Raw genomic sequence first — 24,433 nt, forward strand, 5'->3', positions numbered from 1 at the left:
TCATCTTTAAGGACAGGTGCCTCCATATCAAATGCTTCATCGGATACGCGCTTGAACATTTTATTATAATTATTTTCGTTTAACACGAAAACCGGGTTTGGAAACTCCACTCCCTGATATCAAACTTGAAATATTATTCCGTTTCAGCTGCTAACGCCGCTAGTTTTTGATTTGCAGCCTGATTTATTATTTTACTTACGTCTGCGGGCATCACCTCAGTACTTGGTAATTTTACCGGTTGTTGTTTTCGTCGCAATAATCGTGCTAATCTTTCTTTGATCGCCGAGAACGCCTTATCAGCAACATTGACAATTGCACTAGGAGCTTTATCACGAACAATATCAATGGCTTTCTTCGATAATTGTTTTGCAACGGGTGCTACTTTTGGAGCTATCCTCGTGAATAATCCTTGAATAACATCACCAAGTCCATCTCCGTAAGTAGCTCTGTAGATTGGTAATCGTGAGTTTACCGCTCTGACCTGTACGGGTTTGCGATGATTATTATGTATGATCATCTTATTTTTATTTACCATTTATTTAACAACTAGTCATCAACAAGTTCATCGATAAGTTCTCGGTAAACGCCGATATCCATGATACCACCTTGAAATAATCGCCGACAAATATCAGATGCTTCATTAATTAATTCTGGTGAATTATTTCCGGCACGTTTTCCTCCTATGAGAACCTCTAACCGTGACACATCATTAATAATATTATCAGGACAAACAAAATTGTTTTCTTCCGATGTAGTCAGAAAACCACTTCCATCAGCGCTCGGAGGATCATCACCAGGATCTTCTTTTTCAGAATCTAATTTACTTGATAAAAGAGACAATCTCTTTTTCCGCTCAATTTTTTCTTCACTCAATTTTTTTCTTTCTTGTCTTATTTTTTCTTTTTCTTGTTTCAATTCTGCAAGAAGTTGTTTACTTTCTTTTCTAAACTCTTCAGCTGACTCCCGCTTCGACGAAATAGGTTGTTGTTCTATTTGTTGCAGAGGTGGAGGAAGTTGATATTGGGAGAATTCTTCTTGTTCTAGTTGTCTTATTCTCTCTCTATGAAGTTTTTTTATTTCTTCAAGAAGAGTGTTGTATTCTCGGCCTTTAGCCTGTTTTTTGTTGTGATATACGCGATATATATATCTAATAATATTATCATCACTTACCTTTTCATGACGAGGTTTAAAAATATCAGATTTATTAAATATACTATTTAATATTACTTCAGGTAATTGTTCTTTTTTAGTGTTTCTAATTTCTTCAACAACCCCCTTCCTAAATTTTGCAATCAATTCTACGTTTTTTTCTACTAGTTCAGGTTCAGGTGTATATTTTTTTTGTACGTCGGCGACTTCAGCACGAAGTTTTCCAATTTCTTCAAGTATTTCCTCACCAACAGGTGGAGGTTGAGCCGCAGCTATTTCCCTGGCTATGCCAGGTGGAAGATCTCGTAAAATCTTCTTTGTTTGTTTAGTTCTTGCTATTTTTTCGGTTTGTTCTGCTGTTTGTTTTGATACCGGAAGAAGATCCTCTTTGATGACTGTTGTAACTTTCTCAGTAGCTGCAGTGACGGGCTTAAACAGTTTTTTAGTGTCTTCTTCGTACTCAACTTGTGCTTCTTGTTGCGCTTGTAGATTTTTTTAAATGAATCTCGCACGGGAAGAAATTTTTTAATTGCTTCTAGTCTCTCTCGTGCTATTCTTGCAGTATGAGATTCTGGATGTACCATTATTTTTAATATAACAATTTTTTAATTAATAGCAGCAGAGAGGGCGCCTACCAACGTTGGTCGTCCAGTAATTAAACAAAAAAAATAAATAAACACGTAGAGTACTTTATTTTTCAGCTACCTTTCGAACTAGGGTTTTATTGATGGGGTTGGTTTCAACAAAAAATAAAATCATCTCAAGGAAACGTTTATTTGTAAAAATCTGGACCTTTCTACAGATGATTTTATTTTGTTTGTTTTATTTGTTTGTCGGAATTCTATGGTCTGTTCGCCCTCTCTGCTGCTGGAGGCATTCAAAATATGCTTGGCTCTATCCGTAAATCCGAGGAACAGCTTTTGTAAGAAGAGGAACGATAGTATTCCCGTTGGCTAGAATAATACGATTATTTTGGAAATAAATTCTTAGATAGTTTTTTTACTTCGGGAAATGACCGTTGAAGGAAAGCAAAGGGTTATAAATGAATGCTAAATTGTTTCTGAACTTCATAATACTATATAAATTTGATGCAGACTGGTTCTTTATACTTTTTGTCTTTAAAACCTTCAAACGCACTCGCAGGCAATCACTCACAACATGCACACACAAGGACATTCGTTACATTTGAAATTGTAAATATATAGGATGCATTATAGCTTTAACTATTAGTTGAAATATTAAATAAGTAATGTATTAATATAAATGTGTCTTAGACAGTAAACTGCTGTCATAAAAATCACTAATGAATTACGAAAATGTTAGCACGGGCTGCTTCTAAAATTAGACCTCTCAAGTGGTCTAAGTGGTTAGAGCGTCCGCCTCGGTTGCGGGTTCGAACCCAAGCCGGGTCATACCAAAGACGTATAAAATTAGTAATAGCATATGCCTCATTTGGCGCTCAGCATTAAAACGTTAGTGTTAGGACTAGTCGGTCTGGTTTCAGAATAATGTGACTGGGTGGGACATGAAGCTACTTGTCTGCGGCATGATACTCCAGTACTAGACATTACTATAAAAATTCCACAATGCATTATAACGGAAAAAAATTAAAGTTACGTTAAAAATCAAACTCACACACACACACACACACACACACACACACTTCTACAATTATGTCTTCATGAATGTCAAACATTTTGAAACGTTACTATAACTTTCAGCTTCGACAGCGGAACTGACCGCCACCATTCCGACAGGTCAGCAAATAACGGTCTTACCTGAGGATCTCATTGGCTGGTAATTATACTCGAAAAAAGAAATTTCCAATGTTGTTGTTGTTATTATTATTATTATTATTATTCATGTTATCGTTTGTAACAATCATCAAAATTAGAATAAACATTGATTCATCGAAAGTGCAAATTGAAAAGTAAGAATAGCCATATAGATTGCATACAAAATGTTAACAACCAATAGATGGCTATATATATATATATATATATATATATATATATATATATATATATATATATATATATATATATATATATATATATATATATATATATATATATATATATATATGTGTGTGGGTGTGGGTGTGGGTGTATATATATATATATGTGTGTGTGTGTGTGTATGTATATATATATATATATATATATATATATATATATATATATATATATATATATATATATATATATATATATATATAATCCATCTCTCTCTCCATTTGATCCACTTGACAATGTTATAAGTGGAGAGTTTATTTTTGCTTAGAAATGTTACTTGTACACACCAAAACCAATAGATTATGATCATTTTTACATGCAGTTGCAAAGCACAAGAAAATAAACCTTTCATCCACTTACAAATAGAAACACTTATACATGAGAAAATGATGGATTTTAACTTCATTTCGTGGATAAACGTGAAGAGCAGAAGAATATATATGGCTATTTTAAAAGGATCTATTAATGGCACGAGAAAAGAACTCAAGATATAACGACAGATAACGGTTCAAGTAAATACATATATAGATTAAACCAATGAAACTTCTTCAAAATTTACCCCACATACTATGGAAGCCCTATCTCGACCACCATTGGCTTTCTAACTTATGTAATACACGAAGATGATAGTTTTATTCATCCAAGTCTTTAACATTTCAGCATTTCAGGGTGCCACACAAAATGATACAACAGTACGCTGTCTGATATACACAAAACGATAAAACAGTACAGCGAGATACACAATCTGATATATAGGTATTCATACAGAGAGAGAGAGAGAGATGGGTGAAATTACTCGAGGTATGAGTGCCATTACAAGCATCATATTTGGTTATCTCTCCAAACTTCAAAATGTAATTTTTATCAATATTTTGTAGCTTTTGCAGCCCTTTTCTTTCTTGCTACACCATAAACGTTTGACTTATACATACTTGTAAAAATAAAGCAGTACAAATCATTATTTTATTCGCCCCCTTCCCACTTCATTCGCCAGGTGGACCAGCGGCGTTGACATGGTATCCTACAAGTCAGGCGGTGGAGAAGAAGACGGAAATCTATACCAGACTACGTCGGATCTTTCTGTAGGAGCCACTTTGAACTGGGGCGGTGGTAATGTCACGACGAAGAATGGCAGGTCGTATGCGATACGAGCAGATTACATAGCAAGTAAGTCGCTTGTTTCTTTTTTCTTTCTCTGTTAATTAACTTCGCACGATTTGTACAAACATTTCTGATTTAAATGAGTTTCTCATATTTGAAAGTATTCAGCATAGATTTTATTACTTTGTTTATGTTTCAACCATGAATAGGTGCTATTTTTGCTGTGATTGGTTTAGTGTCGACTGGAGCATAGTAGTTTATGCATTCTTTATTTGCTGAGGTCATTGCAAGTGCATACAATTAAACTAGAGATATGGAGGACTGGGTTACACGCATACATTTATTTCTAACTCTTTACTCGTTAACAATAATTACTTGTACATACTAATGAGTTATCAAAAGAAAATTGTGTACACAATATTGTAATAACGTAATATTCTTGCTGACTAGCAAATCAACAAATGGAACCAAAAGAAAGAGAAAGGATGAATATATCGGCATTGTTGTAATAGGCGTATTGAAAGAGGACTTTCACAATAAGCTCGAGTGGTATATATGTATAATACCAAAATAAGTAGTAGAGAGATAGCGGCATAATGTAAAGATATACGTTGTGACCAAGAAAATCCTTTCATTTTTATTACGTATTTATGGGCCGCCTTGTTGACCTTAAATGACTGCAACGGGTTAATTGTTAGTAAATAAGTTATATTCAATATGGTACATTATTTATATTGTTATTGTATCTGTAATATGCTGCATTATTCATATTTTTATTATATGGTGCATTTTTCATATTTTTCTGTTAATAAGAGTAGCATATTTGAACAAAGACAAAATGTTTTGCAGTTTCTGGTTCAACGCATAAACAGCTATTGCTAGATGACACGTGATATTTTGTTTTTAAAATATCGTCCTTTTATAAACTACAACCATGTCAAAGTCGTGTTCATAATTAAGCTGTTCAGTCTCCTTTATTGTTATGGATCGTAACAAGTTCTAGATTCATATGTGGAAGTACCACCAAGGGTTCTTTTCGAATTTCCAAAAGAGAAATGATTCCATTCTGCTAGAGACTTCGGTTAAAAAATGAACTTTAGTATAGGTTTACCCTGGAATAATCAAAGCCCGCATGTATCATGCAGCCATGCCATGATAAATACGACTGCCCAGCACAGACCATGTCGACTCCCTTGGTGTTGTTCTGGCGTTTGGCTTTAACTGGACAATTAATAATTCTTTGTGTAATGGTGAGACACTACACACCAATCAATCAAACAGCCAATTAAATGTTTTACTTATCCTTATTTCAGTAGAGTGTATATTCAACGTATGCATTGGAATAGATGAATTTATTTGTTATTTAAATTTGAATAAGGACATGCATCATGCCTTCTGAATTTTGAATCGATATACAAACGATACTGTGACTTCTGTAATACTTAAGAGCACGTGACATCATATGGGTGTTATTAACCACTCCTCGCGTCATCACAAATTTCTACATTCTAATTATTTAATTACTAACTTGTAATATATAAACTAGTTGTTAATCAACCACAGAAATTCGCCATACATTCAGAACGTTTAAGCCGAATGACTGAGGAGGGTTTAACGAGAGGGAAACAAATGAATTTGTGAACAAGAGCTGAACATGTATAGTAATACCCAATCTGTATATATATCTAAGGCACTTGTACCGATCTTTGTTATCTCACCTATGTACTAATGGGTTCGAATCGAGTCTATGGTACCGCCCATGTGGGTATGTGCTAAAGCTTGCCAGTAGCCTACCGTGGGTTTATGGTTCTACCCTGGGTTTTCCCGTGTGTATTTTTCTTTTCCTCCATCACATATACTTTCAGCCATATATGATCTATCACTTGCCGAAAATGGTGTATAAAATTCCACAAAACCAAACCAATCCTACGTTTCAAAGTTTGATTTTTTTTTGAATATTTTATTTAAATATGATTTTTTTCCTTAAAGTAAAATCAAATTTACACTTCGTCATACTTTTTACTTTTTTTTTCTTCCTTTGTTGCATCTTCTGATATACGAGTTAATCTTTAAGCCACCTAACGGAAACCAAAACTATATGACAATAGAGCAGTCATAGAATATATGAAAATGAGTCCTTTCTCTGCAGAAATATCGTAACTTGTCTTGTAGAATTCTCATTTTCTGTAAACAAATATTGGATGTAGCGTTTTTTAGAAATAATTAATTTAAACCATTTGCTGTCAAGCAGTGTAAAACATGTTTCCCAATTTAATGAATTTTCCTGACAAATATTATTTCTATTTTAATGTTGATTTTTCCAAACCAAATGGCTATTAACGTTTCAAAATTAATTATAAGACCCAAAGTCATTGCATGGAACTGTACTGTATTAAGGTTAGCACTCAATGACATTTTAATAGCATCTAATATACTAGAGGTATCAACTTCATACTGGGATAAAACATAGTCTGTAGTACATTTTTATTCCTATGATATTGGGATAAAGAAGTGTATCAGTAAATTTTCATGAAATCGAATAGAAAGTTTTTTTAAAAGTCGACAAAATGAAGAAGACCAGGTATATTATACTCTTGTGCACATCGCATTGTATCATCCACCAGGAAATGAACTCATTTAATCTGGGTGTTTCAGTTTTCGCAAACATCTCTGAATTCTTTTCGTACAATATGCGGAGGCAAGTTTTATAGGTAGTATTTAACAAACATATACATTTCGAATTCATTAGTAATATTTTACCTGTGCCTAAATATTTACGAACGAAGTTTTAAAATTGTTTGGTAAAGCTATCTGAGTCTGGAGTTTAATACTTTTCCTTTTTTAAGAATGGACAATTTGCATTGTATTTAATTTATCCTTCATTTGATCTTTGTCATTAAGGTTAAAATTGTTTAATTAAAATTCAGGTATCAAACGATTTTTTTAAAGTTACCTCATCTGCCTCCTTACATTTTAAAAGATTCTAATTAGACCTAGTTACTAATATTTCATGACAATTGTTTATTATCGAACCATCGTTTTTTTTCTTCAAGTGAGCCATGAAAAAGATTGCTATTTGCCAGATTATAGACGTACTGAGCTACGTTTCCCTTTCTTTTACACAAATTGCTTTCGGTCTAACTATAATCCCTCTAGCGTTTCATTTCCAAATTCCTCTAAGTCCATATTTATATTGGTCTCATTGTCCTCTGAAAATCTGTAGTCAATTTCCATCAATAAAACTTCAAAATAAAGTTGGTAATCGAAAGAAAAAACTGTATTATTTTATCCTGGAATATTGAGAAGATTTTCTTAGGAAGAAATTTTATAATTCTAATTCTTCCCACATCCTTTGCTTAAATCAAGTCGTACTGAAGAGCGACCATATCTGAATCAAGCTTCAATAGCGACCTTTTACACACACATATATATATATATATATATATATATATATATATATATATATATATATATATATATATATATATATATATATATATATATATATATATATATATATATAATGTATGGCTTTTGTGCATTTATCACAATGCCTTACAGACTATTTCAACAGATCAATAATTCGGAAAAGTTTATGTCAAAGTGAGACATTGCGAGAGACTCGGATGGGGGCTTAGAATGGGAATGATAGCATTATTTCGACAGATATTTACAGCTGGATTTGACAAACTGTCGGAAATAGATGATACTTTTTTCAAAGAGATTGCTAATCTTTTCCATTTGTATGCCAAGTTAGGCTACGACAAATTTGGATTGGAAATGGGGTGGGAACAGTGGGCACGTGCCCTAGGTCCCACAAGTCATTACGGCCCCTCTGGTAGCTTTGGGTAAAATTACGTGTATTTAAATATATCATATACATATATAGCTATAAACCTTCTAATACATAATCTAATATATCTATAATAGCTGTACACATATGAAGAACAGTTTAAGGAGTGCTTTCAGAGTGTATTTGTAGATCTATAAGGGTCTTCCATCTTTAGTGACCCAGTTCTCACCCCACGCCGCCATCCCTAATCGGTTATATGACTTGGTTATTAAAATGTGTTCGTTGGTAACCAGGTAACCTCGAGGAAACCGTAGTTTCAACCTCTTTTGAGAATATGGTATTACGGGGTCAAAACCTACTTTGACGATTTTGCCATATAATTATGCCTCATTGTGGTGAAAATGTACAGGTATATAAGAAATCAGTTTATTAGCAATCAAGAAGAAATCGAATCGATCGTTCTTAAGCTGATATTTGTGTTTCCAAGTAAATCTGTTCTTTTCCGTATTTAACTATATCTGAAGATATCAAATAATTATAATTAATGTGTCATATCGCCCACTATTTCTCTAGATTTGATAGTATTCATATAAATATAGTTTTCTATAGCAAAGCGAAACGACAGCTTCGTCTATGAAAGAAATGCTAAAAGGACAGCGTAGTCATTAAAAGCAAAAGAGCAAAGCAAGAAGACCGTATATTTAGGAAAGAAAATGAGAAAAACAAACAGACAGCGTACTCTACGAGAGAAACGTTGCGCAGTCTATGAAAGGAAAGGAGCAAAGCGAAATGACAACGTAGTCTATGAAAGGAAAAGAGGAAAGCAAAATGGCACCGTAGTCTCTGGAAGGCGCAAAGCAAACAGACAGAGTAGTATGTGAAAGAAATAAAACAAAGCATCAAATGGCATTGTAGTGTATGGAAGAAAAACAGCAAAGGAAAATGAAAGTAGAGTCTTTGAAAGAAAACTAGCAATGCAAGAAGACAGCGTAGTCTATGAAAGAAAAAAGAGCAAAGCAAACAGCGTAGTCTCCGAAGAAAAAGAGCGAAGCAAAATACATCGTAGTCTATGTAAGGAAAAGAGCAAAGCAAACATGCAGCGTCGTCTAGGAAACAAAAGGAACAAAGCAAACAGACAGCGTAGTCAATAAAATAAGAGCAAAGAATAACGAGAGCGTCATCTATGAAAGAAACAGCAAAATAAAAGACAGCGTAGTCTATGAAGAAAATGAGCAAAAAATAACATTTAAAAAAAATACACACTTGCTTACTTAATAACTTTTTATACCGACGCGTGGAATACAGTCAAAATAAGAATAGAAATATTAAACTACTATTAAACATTCCAGCTCAAGATCTCCGTTGCCTACTGTTGAAAAAGAACATGTATGTAAAGAGCGTGTTAATCTTACATATCGACTGTCATGTATTCTCATGATGCATTACGTTACAGGTATATAGCTAAAACTGAGCTATCTGCTTATGGCAAATAATAAATATAGCTAAGAAGAACTAAACAATAATATTTATAAAAAACGACGACAGTCTAATACATACAATATGGTTCAATGTAATGCCAAGCAGAGGACAAAACAGAATGGGGTGTATTGGGGAGGAAAAGGGTCAAGAAGCAATGCTGATCCAAACAGGTGTGATGGTGGGAAGACGGCGAAATACAAACAGCATTTATTTCTATTTCCTAAATTTAGGCCGATGTAATGTGATATATATATATATATATATATATATATATATATATATATATATATATATATATATATATATATATATATATATATATATATAAATGAAATTTAAGTCTCTATTTCTTTTTGCTTATATTAATAAACAATAATAAGTGTTATGTAAGAAAAACATATTTACATGCAAAAGCCTATATGTATCCTCAATCATCGTATGATTTAGTATATTATTATTACTACATAGAAATCTCAATTATTTTAAACAAAAATTCTTTCTCTTGCATTCCCTTTGTCAATTTTTTTTTACTTTATTGTTATCTAGAATCAGCCGGAATTAGACAATAACCGTTTTTTGCCAGAGTTAACGCACTAATTAGTTCAGGGCAAATGCAGTTCTAGTCAAACCTTGCAAATAGTATCTGCTGCCAGCGCCCAGTGGCATTTTCCAAAGCCTCCAGTACAAGTGACATCTGAGAGTATCCGATTATTGTGCTAAATATATCATTTGGCTTTTGGGTTGTCTGATGCAATCCTTAGACCTCTGGGTAGCTGATTCCCCTATTCTCAGCACTGCCACTCTATTCTCAAAAAGCATAAATCGTAAGATGATGGAAGTATATCCAGATCGGATACTGGTAATCATGAGTTCATTAGCCAACCACATGTTTTCAACACGTTTTTGACCCAGTCCGACTGTCTCTCTAAAGAAGGTTTTAACGAACTGGTTGATATTTTCAGAACTTCCTTGATGAGGCACACAGTAGAAACGTCGATTGATCTTTCTTGAGTTCTTTTCAAGCCTAAGGTCTAAGGTTGACATTGCCCGGGGTGGGAGTGGGAGACAAGCGCCCCAATCCTCCAAAAATGACCCATACGGCTTGCGTCTCTAACTGCCTCTGTCAACTAAATTTCAGCTCCTGTCCTTCGCGAGTGGCTTAGATTTGAAGCCCGGCAGACCATGTTTTCCACTAACAGGAGAAGGGGTCAAGGCGACCCACTGGCGCCTTAAAACCAGTTGCTTCGGGTAGATGGGACTCGTAAACCTTGGATGGTAGCTCATCTAGGAGAAGGAAAACTCCGATTCCATACCTCTGCTGCCTTGTGGCTATACCCACTCATGGGAAAGGCTAAGGGAGTAAACCCCGACAGAAAATCCGGAGTTGGAGTCCCTAAGGCGGTCTGACATTGACTTCAACGTCATTCCGGCAACTCCTGCGACGCGGTTGGTGCCAAGCTGTATCGGCATTCGTCGTTCCCTTGGGCACACCAGCTACGTGGAGATGGGGTATCTGCTGAATCGACAACAGCTGATTGTCCATACCACTCTGCCCAGGCTTCATAGCTCCACTGGAGAGGACACTCCAGCGTCGTCGTACAGCGCGGCACAACACGAGAAGTAGCAGTTTATCGGTTCTAAGTCAAAGCTCGACTGGCGTAGAGTTTGGCGCCAGGGGTTACTTCTGACGGTGGGAGAGATCACCAGGTCTCACTGGACAGCTACCGCCCGCCTCAAGCTGGGCAACCCCTAGTCAGTAAGGTGCTGCCCGCCATGGCCTGCCTGCCTCACTGGGTGCGTGGAGCTTAGAGAACCATCTCGACAAGTGGGCCACAAAACTCAGCACCAGGAAAGACTAAAAGAAATAAGAAGACTCCAACTCTTCGTTTTGCAACCTGGAACATCAGGACCATGTGTCCTGGATTGACCGCTGACCTACAGCAGATCGACGATGCACGGAAGACTGCCGTCATTGACAGACAACTCTCCCGACTGAACATCGACATTGCCTGCCTCCAGGAGACCCGACTGGCTGACAGCGGCACCATTAGGGAAGCCAATTACACATTCTTTTGGCAGGGGAAGCCCTTGGATGAACCTAGGCAGTATGGTGTAGGCTTTGCCGTCAAGAACACGCTAATCGCCTTCACTGAACCTCCATCATCAGGTACTGAGAGAATCCTTGCCCTCCGGCTGTCAACATCCTTAGGCCCGGTCAACATCTTCAGCGTGTACGCCCCAATCCTCTGCTCCACCTACGAGGAGAAAGACAAGTTTTATGAGGCTCTGGATCAGGCAATATCCAGTATCCCCAACAATGAAAGCCTTTACTTACTAGGAAACTTCAATGCTAGAGTGGGAGCTGACCATGAGGCCTGGTCCACCTGTCTCGGCTTTTACGGAAGGGGCAAAATCAACGAGAATGGTCAGCGACTGCTGGAGATGTGCTGCTCCCACAGCTTATGTGTGACCAATACTTTCTTCAAATGCAAGAAGATCCACCAGGTGTCGTGGAGACACCCACGTTCACGCCACTGGCACCAACTAGACCTCGACATCACCAGGCGTGCAGAACTGGCCAGTGTCCTCCTCACCCGCAGCTACCACAGTGCCGATTGTGACACGGACCATTCCATCGTGGCCAGCAAGGTGCGAATATTACCCAAGAAGCTGCACCACGCCAAGAAGAAGGGTCACCCACGCATCAGCACTTGCTGTGCAAGCAACCCAGAGAAAACACAGCAGTTCATCAGCAAACTGAAGAAAGCCTTCACCAAAGTGACACCGGATGACACCATTGACTCCGAGTGGTCCCATATCAGTGACTCTGTGTACAATTCAGCCATCACAGCTTACGGGAAGAGAGAGCGAAAGAATGTCGACTGGTATGAGGAAAACTGGGAGGAGATGGAGCCCGTGACTGAGGCAAAGAGGAAAGCCCTCCTGGCATACAAGGCTGCACCTAGCCACAGAACACTGCAAGCCCTCAGGATTGCAAGGAACAATGCCCAGAAAACCACCCGCCGCGGTGCCAACACCTACTGGCTGAACCTTTGCAACAGTATACAGACAGCTGCTGACACCGGGGATACAAGAGGAATGTATGAGGGTATTAAAAAGGCGACTGGCCCCCCCCCCCCAGCTTCAAGACCGCCCTCCTCAAGTCCAAGACAGGCGAAAACATCACAGACCAGGGGAAACAACTGCAGCGATGGGTTGAGCATTATCTCGAGCTATATGCAACCCAAAACAATGTCGCTGAAACTGCCCTGGACGCCATTTCAGACATCCCTGTCATGGAGGAGCTAGACACACAGCCCACCCTGGAAGAGGTCGGAAAAGCCATCGATTGCCTTGCCTGTGGGAAGGTTCCTGGAAGCGACGGCATTCCGCCTGAAGTCCTTATGAGCGGAAAACCAGCACTGCTCCAGCCCCTACACACACTCCTCTGCCTTTGCTGGGAACTGGGATACATCCCACAGGACATGCCTAACGCCAACATCGTCACTTTGTACAAAAACAAAGGAGACCGTAGCGACTGCAACAACCATAGGGGCATCTCCCTCCTCAGCATCGTCGGAAAGGCTTTCGCCCGTGTTGCCTTGGCACGCTTGCAGATCCTAGCCTCCCGCGTCTACCCAGAGTCCCAGTATGGATTTCGAGCCTGCAGGTCAACTGTAGACATGATCTTCTCACTACGTCAGCTGCAGGAGAAGTGTCGCGAGCAGCAGATGCCCCACTACATTGCTTTCATAGATCTGACGAAGGCTTTTGACCTGGTTAGTCGGAGTGGACTCTTTAGACTCCTGCAGAAGATCGGTTGCCCCCCACGTCTGCTTCATGTCATCATGTCGTTCCACGAGAACATGCACAGCACAGTGTGCTTCAATGGCGCAACATCTGAAGCATTCCCAGTCATCAGCGGAGTCAAACAAGGCTGTGTCCTTGCGCCGACGCTCTTTACCATCTTCTTCTCCATGCTTCTCCAGTACGCATTCAAGGACTGCAGCGAGGGAGTGTACATCCATACCAGGGCTGACGACAAGCTGTTCAACATCGCCCGTCTCCGTGCTAAGACTAAAATCACAGAGGTACTCATCCGTGAATTGCTCTTCGCTGATGATGCAGCCTTGACATCACACACGGAAGATGGACTGCAGCAGCTGGTATGCCGCCTCTCCCATGCTTGTAAGGAATTTGGACTGACAATCAGTTTGAAGGAAACGAACGTCATGGCGCAGGACGCAGACTCCCCTCCCTCTGTCACCATCGATGGGTACAACTTGGAAGTTGTCGAGAACTTCACATACCTCGGGTCTAACATCTCCAGCTCACTCTCCATTGATTCTGAGGTGAATGGCAGGATTGCCAAGGCAGCAGCAGTGATGGCCAGATTTAACCAGAGAGTCTGGAACAACCCCAACCTCACAGAGAAGACCAAACTGCGTGTCTACCAAGCCTGCGTGCTCAGCTCACTTCTCTACAGCAGCGAAACATGGACCACCTATGCAAGACACGAGAGGAAACTCAACAGCTTCCACCTGAGATGTCTGCGGTGCATTCTGCACATCCAGTGGCAGGACAAAGTACCCAACACAGAGGTTATATAACGCGCCAACATGAACAGCATGTTCTCCATTCTCAGCGAGAGGCGCCTTCGCTGGCTTGGCCATGTCAAGAGAATGGACCCAGGCCGCATTCCCAAGGACCTGTTATATGGGGAGTTAGCAGAAGGTGCACGACCAACTGGACGGCCACATCTACGCTACAAAGATGTTTGCAGGAAGGATATGAAGGCGGCAAACATCAATCTCAACGACTGGGAGAGCTGTGCAAACAACCGTTCCAGCTGGCGTCTAGCTGTCAGGCAGGGAGCTCAAAACGCAGAGGAAGAGAGAAGAATTAAACAAGCTGAAAAGAGAGCTAGAAAGAAGGATAAACAAAAGCTTACTTTGGAGCTACGCCATCGTGTCCCGTAGACGGACGGATGCCATATATATTTCAAGCCTAAGAAACCTTTGTGCCATTTAATTCATATCTTTATCTACTTGGTTTGATTAGCTGACACTGTTGATTTTATTCATTTCCTGTGCACCACCATTCTTATTAGTTGTTCCGTCTCAAACTCCTCAAACTTGTTTTAATGAAATTGCATACTGGTGTCTACTTCCTTCATTCTCTGCTTCATTATTTCGACCTCCTCATGCACAGGATTCACCACAGCATGATGATTTGACTCAAGATAGTACAACTTATTCAATTTTGAATATTTGCAAGCCTTTTGTCAAACTGTTGCAGTCTATAAACTTATTCAATTTTGAATATTTGCAAGCCTTTTGTCAAACTGTTGCAGTCTATAAACTTATTCAATTTTGAATATTTGCAAGCCTTTTGTCAAACTGTTGCAGTCTATAAACTTATTCAATTTTGAATCCAGGCAAACCTGTATTCAAACTTTTTCAGTCTAGAAACTTTTTCAATGTTGAATCCAAGCAAGCCTGTAAACTGGAACTCCGTTTATGACTCTAAAGGAAACCGCTGTAATAGGAAATGCAAAGCTTCCCATGTTTATCATGGCAGATCAAATTTCATCGGCTTTATGATACATTTTGAGCAAGTTCACTTTAAAATGGATTAAAAAGAAAACGGTAAGAAACTGATTGTTTGCCTTAGATATCAAAACCACAATTTGGACGATTTTACTGAAATTTGAAATACATTTGAAGTTACAGTCAACTCAGCCTAAAGGGAAAATGCTTATATTTATGAATTCCTCAACCAAAAGCAACACAGTAGAATAGGCCTCTAGGTTTGGAAATGCTTTCAGCAAACGATATAGTTTGGTTTATCAATTATTAGTTGATTTGGATAAAAGAAAACGCATGGACAGTCTAAACATATTGCCACATTAGACAACACTGCCAGCATTAGATGAAGCCGTATCACTTAAAGTCTTTTGCTGTGCCTCAAACTTAAATCAGAAATCCACAAGATAACAATGAAACTACCCTAAAATTATTTTATAAAAAGAGAGAATGAAAAGATGATTTTGATCTGAATTTGACAAAACTAATAGCAGACGACTTCACAATTCTTTTAAATGTAATACAGAATAAACTGACAAAATAAATCAAACTATTGCCGAAATCACGAATTTAATGTCTTTATGCTCCAGTGATAGACATCGCTATAAACTTCCACATTGCAGTCATCGTAGCGATATGACTGAAAAATTGTTAAAGCTACGTTAAAAATCAAAAACACATCACATCACACAGCACAGTTGTATAAACAAAGATGACACTAACCGTCTAATTGTGCGCTCAAGTCAAACTATAAGCCCAACACTTCGCACGAAGAACACAAAAATTTAAAGAGCCAAAACTCAGGACAGAATTTTCTGACTGAAACAATCAGTGAGAATAGGGAGAAACATGTATTTGTAGACGGGTCCGTGATTATATTGAATAACTTGATAAATCAGGCACAGTGTACTATCAGGTCTCTGTCAACGGAGACATTTTAGGCTGTTGTATTTTCTCTATCATCTCTGCAACAAGTGTTATTGAGAAAACCTTGATCACTTTACTAGAGGCATTCCAACTGGTGAATGATTATTGTATACTGACGGAAGCAAACTTGGTGTTCAAGAAGGAAATTGTACAACTTTGCTATCTGTGAACGTGAATATGAACAAGAGGCTATGATGGCAAACCTGAATGAGTCTATGGGAATCCTGATATTGAATGTCATTAAATGTGTGTTAAATCTATGCAGTAGGACCCTAAACCTGTACAAACAGGCCCCTCACGTCACTGAAAAATAGTGCAATGTGTACCCGAAGTAAGCTTTTTAACACAGTGTCGAACCAGTCAAAGACTATAACATTGAGTCAGTGTGGAAATTGTCAGCGAAAAAAATGACCGATTGATCCAGTGTAATCTCTGAATTAATAAAGCTTGTTGGTGGCGGAAGCACTAGTTCTGATCAGTTGTTCTTAAGATTTATTTTCTGTATTAAACTTAACCAATGAACAAAAAAAAAACCTGCCACAGAATATAATCACAGTTAGTGTTAAGCCTGTTGATAAATGCATTCCCTTATTAGCCAGCCGCGATCTACCAAATCTGACTCACCTTAACATTTCCAGTCTCATCTTGATGAGCCGAAAAAGCTTGACATTATGCAACGTTTCAGCATCTTTGTCGGTGCAGATGGAAGATTGGGCAGACGAATGTGGTCACACATAAAATGTTCCTTTCGTCCTTAGGAAGAGACTCTCAATAAAGGCCAGTGTTGGACGTAGGAGGATGGAACAGGGATCACTATTAGAGGAAGCATACTTAAATTTGTATGTGGATGCAAGAATTGAGAAAAAGCCCTGACAATCAGATTAGAAAAACCAACATTATTAATCAGTCTTGCACCAATGACCTTTAAATGCCTTTTTTATTAGTGACGCGATCTGTTTACCCGCTCAGAAATAAATACTTTTTATTATTATTTTTGGTGACCAAACTTAAACATTTGTCGGGAAAAGGGAGTGATGATGGTAACATGGTAGACTTGTTCGTACGGTAATTTCTTTATTTATAGTCTATAAATGTTTGCATTTTAAGTACTACTTTTCCTATTAGTTTATGTTAAAGCTAGTCACAGTGGTTGTTAAAACGTCGTTATGGATCGTCCGAAAAATATACATAGATTGCACGTGCCTCGCCAAGTGTATTCACCTATAATTACAGGGTAGCTATCAGCGTAAGTTCTTGGGTTTAAATTTTTTCTGACGCATTTCATTTCCGCAGTAGTCCTGTCTCTACATGTTGGTAATTTTTGTTAATGCAAGTCACTAGTCACTTTTTTAGCAAAAGCTTCGACTTTACTCCGCTAATACAAAGAGCATCGTTTATACTTTCTCCCAAAATATACACCCATTTCTAAATAAATTCGTGTTAATTGATCATCTTTCTTTAAGCTTTAATCTATCCTTCAGAATACGTTAGCAAACCCCAAATACATTTTATATGTATTAGATTTGAACGTGTGCTTAACAGGGTAATCTCTCTGATCATCTTCTGGTACGTATTTCTTATTTTCATTATTATTATTATTATTACTATTCTTATTATTATTATTATTATTTACATCAACGCTGTCATAATCAAAGTTATCATTATTACTAATTTTTTAATATAACTTTAAATGATGTCTGTTTTGGTGGTGGTATAAATAATACTACTCTAATTCGTGTTGCCCTTTGCAGTCCAGTGTTCTTAAAAATATGAAAGAGACTGGGAGAGATTCAATTGCTCTAATGGTTTCAAACATTCAGTGACGACTGGAAGATCGATGCTAATGAGGGGATGCTGACTAAACTTTACAGTTCAAGTCAATATTTGGGATCACGATATTGTTCTATTTTTTTTTTTCTTGCTGTTCAAAAATTCTAAAGAAAGAAAAAACAGCCAAAATGTTATATGATTGGCAAACCAAGTATCAGTTATATTAGAAACGAGAGAAAACTATTACCATAAATCAGGTGTCTTTCCTTTACAGAACATATATTTGTTTGGTATATTAATGTGAACTATTTTAATTTGGAACAATATATATGTCACTTTTATAGACCACAAATTTACTCCTCTGACTGAGAGATAAAATGTAATGGCTTATATGAATAAGTAAACAAAGTTATGATATGCGCAGACATTTAATCTGACTTGGATGATCAAGGTTTTCGTATAGAAATCGTTGACCTACATATATATATATATGTGTGTGTGTGTGTGTGTGTGTGTGTGTGTGTGTGTGTAACCTTGATGTAGTTTTTAAATTATTTTTTATTTTTGATGCAGATAGTGCTCCCACTTTCACAAATCTACCGGCGACAGTGTCAATAACAAACGCCCAGACAGCTGGATATTGGCTGCACACTCTTTCCTTCACAGACACCAATCCATATGACGTATCTGGTCTTGTTGTTACGAGGCAAACGACAAACACTTACTTCAGTTTTGATGCTGCGTCGTGTGAGTGATTATTGTCAGCATACTTAATGGACCTTAACCATGAGAAAATAAAAAAAGGCGAAACAAAACTAGAACTGCGTATTTGCGTACCATTTCATTACAAGATATTGACGAGCTTAACTCATTCGAGAAGTAGTAGATTTTCTATGGTGAAATATATGCATTTTTCGACGTGGTTACTGTGTTTATGTTAATATTTTCTTCTGAAAATTCCAGAGAACAAGGATATAATGAATTGGTCGTACTTTATGTGTATACTACTAACTTATTTACTATTATCTCCGCACAATTAATCACATTCTTATGACTGGATATCAACCAAACCGGATTAGTATGACTGGATATCATTAAATTGAATTATTATGACTTGATATCAACTAAATACAGCTGTACAGCTTTTAACTCACAAAATGAATTTCAAATAAGCACTCTGTTCTGCTAATCATATTTTGTCAGTGTTGTGGTCCCTGCTGCTCGGACGATTCAGATTTTGTGCCCAGTACCCATGTATGTTTGTTTCCATTTATTCTGAATGATTTTGTTCTTTTTTGGCAGACCAAGTAACTGTGGCCTCGTCACTGGGTGGTGCAGTTGGTACACATTCTTTAGTCTTCTATGTGGTGGATATCTGTCCCCAAACAGGCACCGGGACCTTGACTATTGTTGTCACCAACGTGGTATTTAAACCTTTTATTATACTCTTATATATCCATATAGCCTTCAACTGTTGCTATGACAATGGTGGCACGTTCTTATGCTTATGTATTAATGTGTAACCTCAAGACTTTTGCAAATAATATAATAATATTCAAATTTATTCCTAAAATAGTTTATTCTTCTTTTGTGCTATACGTGTCACTCGTCAATATCTTAGGTTCCATTCCCTATTCACGGTACCGTGTCCGGGTTGTGGTGCCTTGGATTCACCCGTCACAGAATCAAAGTGCTCATCAGCTATGATTAAAGAGGACGTATGTCAAAAGCTTTTGACATGAAGAGAGAGAGAGAGAGAGAGAGAGAGAGAGAGAGTCAACAGTCATCGTCTTGGATAATTACTGAAGCAAATTGAGCGATCTAATTTAATCTTACGCAATTATTGGTGAACCACATGGTAGTGCTATAACTATAACATTTCCGTGTATTTAAAGACACCACATGTTCTTAACGCAAAGTGGAAAGAAAACGAATGAAAATACTGCATAATAATGTTCTCCTTGTACAATCCAACTGGATAATCAATTGTTTATATATATGTAACTGAATCGATGCCTTTGCAGACCATGGGGTCATGCTTGTGACTAACACATTTTGTCTAACCCCAGATATCCAATGATAATACGAGCATTGTTGCAATCGCATTTTACTCTTTAGTCCATCGCTCTCTTGATGAGAGAAAAGCCATGAATGATATCCGTCCGACTGTCTGTATCTTGGCACGTCTGTCTGCGTGCTACTAATACAACCTATTCCATGTACATTTTTAATCTGATAGCTTTAGTGTCTGGCTAGTCCCCAGAGTGGACAACATAACCAAAAATATCTTTGTCTACTTTGCAAAATGTAGAACTATTTTGATGGCGTGTCATTTCTTTCAACGAATATTTAGGACGATGGTGAAACGTTTGTCAACTTCGTTGACAACATCGTTCCGTTTGGGAAACAAAATGTGAGGGATGGGAGAAACAACTAGCCAACAGCCACTCCTCCATTCCATCAATGATTTGGGAGATGTGAACTGTTGAGCCTTCCTTTCGAGCACAAAGTTGCATAGTCAGAAATATGTTACGTCCTATTGTATATAAAAGATAGGAAAGTAAATTACTAGGTTTTATGTAATTCCACCAGATGAAATATGAGAAGGCATGATGAATAGACTCGAATAACAGCAAATTAAACTGGTTAATACGATTTGAATATGGCGAACATATGTCCAAACAGGAAGACATATGGACGGACCTACTTTCATTATTATGCATTATGATGAATAACAAAGTACCACGATACATGTCATATGGATTATTCCCTTATTTCAGAAGAGTATTAGGTCATTCTAGAAAGAAGGCAATTCTAAGTAGAGAAAAGCAACATATTTTGTCAAAAAGTTTGCAAAGTTTATTTTCCGAAGAGAGTTTGTATTTATCTTAGAAGGGTTCAATCATCCATAAAGAGAGTAAATAAGTAAGTGATAATATTGTAAGTCATATTGCAGTAGTCTGGACTATTGCATTACGGCACTAACATGGCGGCCATCAAATGACAGTGGCGCCATTGGGGTTGGAGCGCGGTGTTGCAATTAATCCGGCTTTAGGACACAAGGTACTAATTCAGCTCCAATAGTAAACATATGGAAACACCATCATATTCAACATTCAATAACTTAAAATTTCTGGGTGCTGATGATAAAACCTATAATTCTCCATGCACATCTAACCTTGATGCAAGCTTATGTGTGGAAAACACCATATGACCCGCGGCATTTGGTTTACATACATGTGCATGAAACACATGTTATTGATTCTGCACCAAATGAATCAGGTGCTACTTTCATTAATGAGTACTCTTGAGTCAAGCCTGTAAGAATGCTATAATTGCAACAGTAGAAATGTGTCTATATTTGTTTTAACTTACATATAGGATAAGCTGTCAAAAGATAATTTTACTAAAATTTTCATTTTCATTATTAAGCAATTATGGACCACCAAACCCGTAAATACTCTATTATTTCCTCACCCATCTCTAGACTGGTTCACAGTTCTTCCGTATAATTAGTACCGTGTGTCCTATACATCAAAGCGCGTCAGCAAACTTCGTGCAAAGGCCAAAGTAAAAAACGCATGCATCACAATTTAAGCATACGGAGCAGAATATATTTTGTTTGAGTAGTCCCAGCATGGATTAGCATCGCAGTTTCTCTCGCTAAGGGTAATGATGTGATGAATAAATAGCCGGAATTTCTCGTGTATGTTCCTGATGATTTCTGTCAAAAATCATGCTTAATTTGAGAGAGTTTCTTCCCATGTAGTGGTTGTTCACCATAAAAACATTAAGTACATCAAATGATAAATTATATTGTTCCGATTGAGTGATTTACAAGTACTTACCTTATAACAACTCACATATCCCTTTAACAACGATATGTGATACTTGACTAAAAGTATTATACCTGTTCGAGCAGGCACTATTGCTTCTCACCGAATGAAATTACTGCATATGATGTATTAAATCTATTACCACCTTCTCACGTGAATACTGTCCTTCAATAGTAATGTCTTGTTGAATATAATGACCCCGTCTTAGGCTCAAGCACTCGACCAAACCACACAGCACTATAGTAGAACACTTTCCTCGGGAGAAATCAATGCTAGAACAATACACGCGCGATTAGATTCTTCATTGGTATTAAACCTAATTATATGTCACTCGTTGTGATCAAGATTAGGTTGTGAAAATTGCTCTCAGTCTGAAACGTGAGGCGATTATTTTATAGATCTATCAGGTTGATGTTGGAAAAGGCAACAGCTGCTAAATTCGTTTCAACGCGATGGTGAACGTTTACCATTGAAAGCTGCACAGAATAAACCGGAACGATCAGGGCGTGTACAATAAACATTTCCTGGTTCTAAATGACACAAGAAACGAGTAAAACATGTCTTGCTGATCCGTGTCTAGAACAATTAGACCAAGTCCAAATCATTTTAACGATGCTGTTTTTTTCTGTTTGTTTCAATTTAGTTTAGATAAGTGTCTCATGCAACAAAGCAGAGCAAACTTGGTCTGTATTGCATATCTGAGGCTAGGATATTAAACCCTCATCAACCAGCAGTTAATTTCCCCAAGTTGTTTCGAAGATGACAACTAACATTGCGCATATACTCCGGGGTAAATGATAATAAGCCACCTGCTGCCACCTATACATAGCACACGGTTTTATAGCACTTTAGTACTTAGGTTAAAACTTTTGCAAATCTAACAAGAATCTATTCATTTTCGTAAAGCATCAGTATGCTTGCACAACCATAAAATTACATAACCTTTTCCTATTTCATGTTTATTTTAATATATGCCTTAATTAATGCTTTGTTTTAGTTTAGTTGTATTAGTGGAGTTATCACAAAGGTTAGCATGCTTTTGTTTCAGCCGCCAACAATTCACAATCTACCCGCCACAAGAGACCTTTCTGAAGACGTTATCTCGGAATCGCTCCTTTATAGTATTAACGTTACTGACCCTACCGAGACAGTCACGTGCTCCTTGGCTACAACAAGTGTACCTTTCTTGGTACGACAGAAAAACGGAACTTCAGGTTATACATTGTCGACCATTTTAATGATACATACAATCTGTCAAGCTGTTGAGCTAAGTAACTTGTTCTGAGTGTTTGCAATGCGTCGAGTTTGCTATCCGATGGACATCGGATTTCACGGGATACGTTGGATACGTTGCCTTACCGCTATCAAACGAGACATGGTGCAAGCACCAAAATCAAGATGCTGTAATGATAATGTGTTTATTTATCTACGTAAAATCTGTCTCAAAATTAAAGAAACACACTGTTTTGTATGTTAAATGATTTTTTTTGTATATATTAAGACTTTTCCTTGTGTCTAAATAGAGTTAATGGTTACGCAATCGTTGGTAGATATATTCAGGAAATATCGCATTTAACATGTATTTATAATAATGGTACATAATGAAAATACATATTTCTACAACTGTTGTTATCCCTGAGTATTTTTAAACTACATGTAACATTTTCCGTTTTTCTGTTTTGTTTGTATGTTTAATTTAAATTTAATTAACAGATATAATGCAATCTTTTGTGAAACATGTCCAATATGCTTTCAGAACTAACAAAAATATGTGGACAATTTTAAATACTTCTATTTTTCATCTGTATTAATCTAATTAAATGGGAAAACATGTCATTTAAATGGAATTGATATTCCCGAAGGCAATGCATTATGAAAAGGTTCTTCAGTTTGGAGCAATATATATATATATATATATATATATATATATATATATATATATATATATATATATATATATATATGGTCGTGAATATTTACAAATATCTTTAGATGCAATTATGTTTCCTACAAGAACGTGATAGTAATATATAAACGTGGTAGTAATATATGAAAGTATGGAGCAAATGCAGAGATGCAGACCGCTTGATTTCAAATAATATAAAGAAATTAAGATTTGTGGTTTACAACATTGATGATAACAATTACGCCTAATAAAGTTTCATTAGCTCTACCTTTTCAGACTGGGGTATCTATGTCCAAAGTAATCCCAACTTTAATTACGACATAAAGAACCAATATTCCTTGTCTATATCGTGTTCTGATGGAAGAGACACAGTGACCGGTACTTTTACAGTATATCTTTTAAGAAACTCTGCGCCTGTGATCACCAACTTAGCATGTAAGTATTTATTCTCTTTTTAATGCTTATTTAGTTTTTATTATAGCGCTCAGTGATGTCATGGATACCATTTAAATCATATCTAAATATTTGTCAGAAAACTATCGTATAAAAGGTGTTATCCTGTCCGATAAGTGCAAGCATGCGTTATGTCTATACACCTTAAACCAACATATCAATTTTCATGAACCTGTGGATAATTTGCAGTATTTCTACTTTTTTATTGTTGCCTTCTTTTCATATTACAAATGTTGTTGTATTCCTGACATTTATCGCATTTTCTCTACTTATTTATCGCATTTTCTTTACTCATGTTAATTAGACTGGTCTTGTTTGATAAGCATATCTAACAGCTTTCTACATACCTTGTTATTTGATTTATAATAGAGAGTTTATAAACATTGAACTATTTTCAAACTATCAGTTTGCCTTTGTCA

At 37.1% G+C, this 24,433-nt stretch overlaps 1 protein-coding gene across 1 annotated transcript in view; it reads left to right on the forward strand.

Moving 5' to 3' along the window:
* Window positions 1-7,904: 7,904 nt before the first annotated feature.
* Window positions 7,905-24,433, forward strand: part of LOC149779730 (uncharacterized) — a 38,900-nt gene continuing 22,371 nt past the window's right edge. Inside the window, exons 1-2 of the mRNA XM_089938461.1 lie at window positions 7,905-8,103; window positions 18,393-18,566. Of these exons, the coding sequence (XP_089794587.1) occupies window positions 7,905-8,103; window positions 18,393-18,566 (373 nt within the window). The remainder of the gene's footprint in view (window positions 8,104-18,392; window positions 18,567-24,433) is intronic.

The sequence above is a fragment of the Sinohyriopsis cumingii genome, chromosome 17 (assembly GCF_028554795.1).
Source record: "Sinohyriopsis cumingii isolate HCF-2022 chromosome 17, ASM2855479v2, whole genome shotgun sequence".
NCBI lineage: Eukaryota > Metazoa > Mollusca > Bivalvia > Unionida > Unionidae > Sinohyriopsis > Sinohyriopsis cumingii.